Source organism: Salmo salar, chromosome ssa22, assembly GCF_905237065.1.
Source record: "Salmo salar chromosome ssa22, Ssal_v3.1, whole genome shotgun sequence".
NCBI lineage: Eukaryota > Metazoa > Chordata > Actinopteri > Salmoniformes > Salmonidae > Salmo > Salmo salar.
Window position 1 is genome coordinate 53,958,392 of NC_059463.1, and position 7,785 is coordinate 53,966,176.

The following is a 7,785-nucleotide window of genomic DNA, read 5'->3' on the forward strand; positions in this document are numbered from 1 at the left end:
CAGATCTGTGCCTCGACACAATCCTGTCTCTGAGCTCTACGGACAATTCCTTGGACCTCACGGCTTGGTTTTTGCTCTGACATGCACTGTCAAATGTGGGACCTTGTATAGACAGGTGTGCCTTTCCAAATCATGTCCAATCAATTGAATTTACCACAGGTGGACAATCAAGTTGTAGAAAAACCAAGGATCAATGGAAACAGGATGCACCCGAGCTCAATTTCAAGTCTCAAAGGGGTCTGAATATTTAGGTAAATAAGGTATGTTTATTTGTAACACTTGCAAAAAAAGTTAAAATCAGTTTTTGCTTCATTATTATGGGTTAGAGGAAAAACATTGTCTATTTTAGTATAAGGTTAACGTAACAAAATGTGGGGGGGAAAAAATCAAGGGCTTTGAATACTTTCCAAATGCACTAGATGAAATGAACATGTTAGTAGCCTACATTGTGACAACCTGTCTATAGAAATACAGTACATGTCAAAGTTGAGCCGTCTGGCTCATGTCTCAACATGTAACTACTGTGCTTTATTAAGCCCTGAAGGTGAGCCACCATTACCCTGTGGAGGTAGAGCTGAAAAGATCAACACCAACAAAACAGAGTAAGCAGCATCATTGATCTTTATTCTGAATCTCCCAAACTTTCCTCTTAAAGAAAATTGTCAAAACAGGGTATTAAACACAGAACAAAACAGCAACACCTTTACAAATATCACTCCACACACACAAAAAAACTGCAGAAAAATGCACCAAAAAAAAAAATTGTAGATAAGATTCACTCATTTTCAGGTTTGCGGACTGGGAAATAGAACCCTGTACATGGACAGAGGGAGTGAAGGAGGTGATGGAGCTTGAGAGGAAGCCTTTATCCAACCAGAGAAGCTGAATTTAGAGAAACTGGTGCTGAAGATAGATGATCAAGCTTGGGAAAAGTTACATTGAACTTACCACAATACTAGTCATATTAGTACTGTATGCATGTCTAGTGTAGCTAATACTGATGTGTTTGACAGAATCTCAATATAGATTGAGTGAAAGTACTGCAGTAGTTACAATAGTTTATTTCAGAACTTTCTTGACAAGAACACATTGGAAATTATTCAAAAAGGTCATTACATGTTTTTCCGCTTTCTACAATGGACCCAAATGAAAAAAATAAAGGGGGGGGGGGTTAGCAGGGGTTGGATTTGACAGGGGGCTGCGATTTAACAACAAATGAGTACATGGTCTTCCTAATGTATAATCACTTCTTTCCAGACTTCTTGATTCCTCCACCAGCTGAAAGAAAAGGAAAATCAAGAGAATGAGAAAACCATGCAAAATATGTTTAACTTTCTCTAGAAAATGCAAGTAGACAAGAGGGACTACTAAAACAGCGGTGGCAAGCAGAGTACATTGAATGACAAGGCAAGAAAACCCAGAAAGCCAACACTGCCACCTAGCGACATCAGAATCACTAGACCTATTCTCCTCAGCTCAGCGTTGACTTGCAATGCTTTTTCTTTGGGCTAATGGGCGTTATCCGCTGCAGTATAAAACAGTTACAAACATTGGCAAGGGAAAATAACTCTGCATATGTGGAGTCAGTGTATGGGTTGTTGGGTAAATTTTGGGCGAATTGAAAGTCCACCTTTTGATTACTTTGGGCTGTTCAGTAAGTCAGAAAAAACATAGGAATCCTGATTAGATTCTGATCGTCAACAAAAACGAATCCATTGTTACTTAATGGTCCCTTTCCTGCTGCTTTCGTCTTCAATGCATCCAAGGCTTTCTGGTCTTCTTTCTGCTTCTGTTTGAAGGCCATTTCATCCTGGATTTGACATAAAGCAAATGGAATCAGGATTACATTGGAAATACACTAGGCTACATTTTAATTCCAACATTTAGAAAAACACTTGAGTGTTCCCTCATTAGAAGTTTATATTAAATGATACAGGCTACATATAACATCGTGCAAACAATGACAAACTCACATCATCCATCTCCTTAGTCGCTTTCTTGGCAGCTTTTAAGGGCTTCTTTTTACCACCTATGAGACAAGAACATATCCCAATCAATCAATCGATATGAATCAATGTATAGTGAATGAATGAATGAATGAATGAATGAATGAATGAATGAATACCGCATAAGCGCGTCACACACAGAAGCGTTCAGAAGGTAGGAGGCTAGTTAGCTAAACTGATCATGACATGCGGGACAGTTTCACACATTACACAGCTAACCATCAACCATAACTTTGATATATGTATTACCTAGGAGTAGTTAGTACGATGGTTTGAGCAATCAGCAATGGATGGGCATATATGGTACATACGAATGCCATCACAGTAAAAAGACTCAGCTTTCTAGCCTAAATTAGTAGCAAGACTTGCCAGGCGCCAGCTATTCCAGCTAGCTAGATACATACATTACGTTGTTAGCGAGCTAGACTGGACAGTCGTTGCTAACCAACTTTCTATCTAGTAGCGTCATTATTACTTTACACCTTAAAATAAATATCGAGGTGTATGTCAAATATGTAAATGTGAATCTCACCTTCTCTTCCGGACATATTTGCGAGTGTTTCAATAAAATCTAAATAAAACAATTGAGCTAGCGTGTTCGCAGTTGCTTTCTAACAGAGAGGAAGAGGCTAAGCGAGAAATTCTACTCCGCCAAAAGTCTGTCCACGAAAATAAGCTGCTGCTGCTGCTGCTTCTTCTTCTTCTTCTTCTTCTTCTTCTTCTTCTGGTTTATTGGCGAACTACACAAAAAACAGGTGTATTGTCGCCATCAACTGGACGGGGGTGAAAAACTTCACTAAAGAAAAGTCATTCCACTATCGGGAAAATATAGTGAACAAAAATCCACACAAACAACGAAAAAAACAATATGCAGCACCAGTCAAGGTTTAGACACACCTACTCATTCCAGGGTTTTTCTTTGTTTTTGACTATTTTCTACATTTTAGAATAATAGTGAAGACATCAAAACTATGAAATAACACATGTGGAATCATGTAGTAACCAAAACAGTGTTAAACAAATCTGAATATATTTTCTATTTGAGATTTTTCAAAGTAGCCACCCTTTGCCTTGATGACAGCTTTTCTCACTCTTGGCTATCTACTCCGATTTCAGAGCACTCTCGTCTGAGTGTGCCAGAGCGCTGAATAACTGATGAATTTACAAACGCTCAACAACCATTGAATATGGCCGGTGTCAGTAAACGTCATCAAAAAATGTAATTCAATTGTTGCCAGCAGCACAGGTACAGTTACCAACGCTCTGGATAACATGAAAACAGCCTAACCAGGTCTACTAGGGCGAGTAAAATGGTCAGTGAGGTTCTCTCATTTGAGTCTGGAAGTAGCTAACAAGTTAGCCAGTTAGCTTTGGTGCTTGACTGAGGTCAGAACGCTTGCATGAATCCTACTCCTTGGCCAGAGCATCCAGTGTGCACTCTGAACGCTCCGAGAGCAAAGCGCTCTGAATTTATGAACCCCAGAACACACTCTGGCACTCCAGATTGAATTTACAAACACGCTCTTTATATCAGAGTTATGACTGTTACTATAGAGATAAATAGAGTACCATTTTTTTTATTTAACTAGGCAAGTCAGTTAAGAACAAATTCTTATTTAGAATGACAGCCTACCCCAGCCAATTGTGTGCCCCCCTATGGAACTCCCAATCACAGCCAGATGTGATACAGCCTGGATTCAAACCAGGGACTGTAGTGACATCTCTTGCACTGAGATGCAGTGTCTTAGACCGCTGCGCCACTCATCATGGATATAACCTATTATAGCGTGGACATTGCCAATGAGGGCTTCCACCATTTTAAAGGAGTTAACTGGGTGGGGATTCCTGAGCTGGGAGCAATCTGCCAATGAATAAAATGAAAATGGACAGCTTTAAATTGAGATAGCCTCAATGACGCTGCCCATGCTGTCATAGACACTATAATGGCACAGATACAAGGATGAGTCCTAGCTATATCTGTCTCTTTGGCCTGTTGATCGCATGCTTGTTTACTCTCTCATTGACTAGAATGGTCCCACCTGATCTGGTCTCTTCCTGCATGCTTTATATCATAGAGGAAGAGGACCAACTCGGTGGAAAATCTGTCTCCCTCCAGCAGGTGGCTATTTTCGTTTGTTTCGCTCACCAAGCATGGGGTTTTCAAACGGAGGTCAATGAGAGAGTGACGAATTTGGTCAACCAAAAAATGTAATGGCTTATTTGCTCTGTGAGGTTTATTGATCGAATAGAAGTTTCATAATGCTTAAGTTGTTATGACTGTACTGATATAAATAGGACACGTAACATTCCGGAAACTTTGAGAAAAAACACTTTATATTGGAGTTGTCTCGAGATTGCTATGCATATTCATAAACTAGGGCTCCCGAGTGGCGCAGCAGTCTAAGGCACTGCATCTCAGTGCTGGAGGTGTCACTACAGACCCTGGTTCGATTCCAAGCTGTATCACAACCGGCTGTGATTGGGAGTCCCATAGGGGGCGGCGCATAATTATCCCAGCATCGTTAGGGTTTGGCTGGTGTAGGCTGTCATTGTAAATTAGAATTTGTTCTTAACTGACTTGCCTAGTTAAATAAAAAATATAGCGTCTCTCTTCATCAAATACAGGCTGTTGACGTCAACAACCCTCATCAAATATTCAAAAAAATATGACAAAAATTAGATGTAGCCACTAATCCAAAGAAAGGATAGGCGGGAGCTAGACAGACGTTTTGTGGACAACGACTACCACTGTTAGGGCAGAGACGTGTATCTTGTCCATAATCCATAATCTTTTCTTACATATTTGAGAACGCGTATTTTCATTGTTAGAGCGGTCACTTGACTATCTTGACAATATATTAGACAATCTTTGTTTCTAATCCGCGCTGTTAGGACCTTACTTCCACTCTAAACCGGATGCAGAATATTTGTGATGTGCCTGATCATAAACATTTTATGATAAAATTACTATGTACGTTTTGTAGCCAGCTGATAATTTGCTCAGTACTTGAAGACAACCGGTACGTGATTATTCTTATTAGGTACAAAAAAAACAAATCAGAGAAAAATAGCCAGGACTAGAACATGATGTGTATTTAGCCCTGGGTTGCCTAAAGCAAGTTTAAAAACTGTCAGCTGCTAGCTAGCTAGGTAGCTACGCTAGCTAGGCCGCTATCTATGGTAATGTATTGGGCGTCTAAGCCACTGCATCATGGATGACTTCCAAAATGGCCATAGATTTTCAATGAAACCATTAACACCAGCATTGTAGAGGTCAACCGAGCTTCTGCAGTGTTGCAGAAATGTAGATATTATCCTCCAGATAGCCCAGCATATTTGAAGCAGAGGTGATACAGGAAATGCCAGGGAGATACAAGTACAGTAACTAAGACTGTAACGTTACTAACTAGAGTTATTCAATCATTTTTGATAGCTACGTCGAAACATTATAAAACATTGATAAACATTCATTGATACCTCTAACATCAACAGGCTTTGACTGTACTGTACTGTCTTGTTTATTATTATTTTAAAAAAAAATTGTTATTTGTACACAGGTGGCAGCTCCAATGTCTTGTGCTTTAGCATCATAGTGAATATAACCCACTGGTTTCTCAATGAGGTACAGAGGTAAACAGCTCATACCATGGTGCCATGGGACATCATGTCTCTACCGTTTCCACATCACTGGCATGGTTAGAGGGACAGTGTCTTTCAGCAGGGCCTACAGCACACAACAACAACCGCCACCATCTCCAAAAGATGACGGAGCAGACAAACCTGTTGTTCCTATTCAAGAGCGTGCTGTGGCTACAATACAGAATCTGACTGACTTGGGGAAGCAGTGGGGACAGAAGTCTGTGAGCACTGCGTCAAACACAGTTAACTACTGGTGGGAGAGGTACGAGGAGTTTGTCGGCCTGAATGAAGTCCGAGATGCTCAGTCTCAAGTCACAGAGGTAAGTCCAAGTCAGGAAACTGAAGGTTGTGGTATGTTTCTCTATCTCGCTATTTCATCACTTGAGGCTTAGTTTTTCCTGACCACATGACCTTACAAGGGGGGAAACTCTGGGTCCTGTGTATAGATGTTGTCTGGAGACCTATAACTAGTGCCCAGAGTTCTTCCTGCTCAGGTCAAGTGGTCAGGGAAACTCCCGTTTCTATTCCTCGCACAGCTTCCTAAACTTGTAATCTGAACAGCTCAAGACCCATAGCCTATAACTAAGGCCTCAGAGGTTTTTCCAGTCAGATCATATACTTTCCCTAAATTTCTAATCATCTGTATATTTAGGCAGAGAGGGCCTTCATGGTGGCCAGAGGCATGGTGCGCGAGGCCCATTGCAGCCTGGAGGCCCTACAGGTCAGGCTGAAGGAGGTGAGAGACCGACTGGATCGGGTCTCACGAGAGGAGGCCCACTACCTGGAGCTGGCCACACTGGAGCACAAGCTGCTGCAGGTAATACTGTCAAGAGACATAATCAGATGTACAATCCATTGTTGAATATGAATGTATCTTTTTGCTGTCACATTGCCCAATCCCATAAAAATACGCGCACTCACACAGTGTCAGCTGCAAAGCAGTTTGTTGTGCTTGAGTTGAGGAGACTCACATTGCCGACTTTAGTTGTTGTATACATTTTTATTAAAGAAATAAGGCATTCTCACCATTTTGTAGGAGGAGCGTCGCCTGCGGACAGCCTATGAGAATGCAGAGGGTGCAGAACGAGAGAAGTTTGCCTTATTCTCAGCTGGTGTGCGTGAGAGCCACGAAAAAGAGCGGACTCGGGCGGAGCGCACAAAGAACTGGTCTGTGATAGGCTCAGTGCTCGGAGCTTTGATAGGGGTCATGGGGTCAACCTATATCAACAGAGTACGCCTACAGGAGCTGAAGACCTTACTACTGGAGGCTCAGAAAGGACCTGTTAGTCTACAGGAGGCTATAAAAGTCCAGGCCGGTATGCATAAGTCTCAACAACAGGAGCTGAGAGGCCTAATAGAAACCCTGAGGGTTACACTTCAGCATAGAGCAGCTCAGCTGGTAGCTGAGAAGGATGTGAAGAAGCCAGTGGCTGTTCGGGTTCCGGAACCCATCGTGGTTCCACCCCAGCCTTCTCCGAGTGCCTCCGAGGCAGTTCTGAAAGAGATATTGTTCTATAGTCAGAAAGCACAGAGTCTTATAGAAGGCATCCAGCCACAGTTAGGTCAGCTTGAACAGAGTGTTGGGAAGGTGGAATCAGAACTTCTGGCTGTTCAAAACTTGATTGAGACTTATCATAGGGAAGAAAAGCCGTCAGTAGTTATAAGTCAGCAAGATTCCCAGACGTTTGTTTGCGACACTAAGAGTGTCATGCAAGGTCTTGACCAGACAGAGAAAAGACTTGAGGCCTCAATAAGCCAGACTACCATGTACAACACTGTTCTGGCTTATGGTGCACTTGCTGTCACTGTTCCTGCACTGTATATCCTCTTTAGAGGTGTTTAACTAATGTTATGTACTGTAAGAGTGATATTAATCTTACAGGGTCCATCTTGATTTACAAAGAAATAATTACAAATTAATATTGTGATTGCTGTTTGTTTTTACTACAGGCAAAATGAACCATGCACTGATGTTAAATCAATACTGTATATATTGAGTGTGAAGCTAAAATAATTTGAGTGCTGTATCTAGATAAAAAGCAAATGTAATACATTGTAAAATATTTGAATTAGAGCACTGTCTATTAAAATGTAATACATTGTCAAATATTTTGTCATCTTTTTAATGTAAATGGTTCTA

General features: G+C 41.2%; 2 protein-coding genes across 3 annotated transcripts; one reads left to right on the forward strand and one right to left on the reverse strand.

Moving 5' to 3' along the window:
• Positions 1 to 603: 603 nt before the first annotated feature.
• On the reverse strand, positions 604 to 2,750 carry tma7 (translation machinery associated 7 homolog). Its single transcript, XM_014168243.2, has 4 exons — positions 2,539 to 2,750; positions 1,974 to 2,029; positions 1,723 to 1,810; positions 604 to 1,278 (listed from the first exon to the last, which is right to left on the reverse strand). Exons 1-4 carry the CDS (start codon positions 2,552 to 2,554, stop codon positions 1,244 to 1,246), a joined length of 195 nt encoding a protein of 64 aa, XP_014023718.1. The 5' UTR covers positions 2,555 to 2,750; the 3' UTR covers positions 604 to 1,243.
• Positions 2,751 to 4,615: 1,865 nt separating this feature from the next.
• On the forward strand, positions 4,616 to 7,752 carry ccdc51 (coiled-coil domain containing 51). Of its 2 annotated transcripts, none has more exons than XM_014168246.2 (4): positions 4,616 to 5,047; positions 5,564 to 5,965; positions 6,298 to 6,462; positions 6,682 to 7,752. In XM_014168246.2, exons 2-4 carry the CDS (start codon positions 5,624 to 5,626, stop codon positions 7,486 to 7,488), a joined length of 1,314 nt encoding a protein of 437 aa, XP_014023721.2. In that variant the 5' UTR covers positions 4,616 to 5,047; positions 5,564 to 5,623; the 3' UTR covers positions 7,489 to 7,752. The 2 variants fall into 2 exon arrangements, with proteins under 2 accessions (XP_014023721.2, XP_014023720.2); XM_014168245.2 differs by having other exon boundaries at positions 4,627 to 5,026.
• The last annotated feature ends 33 nt before the right edge of the window (positions 7,753 to 7,785 follow it).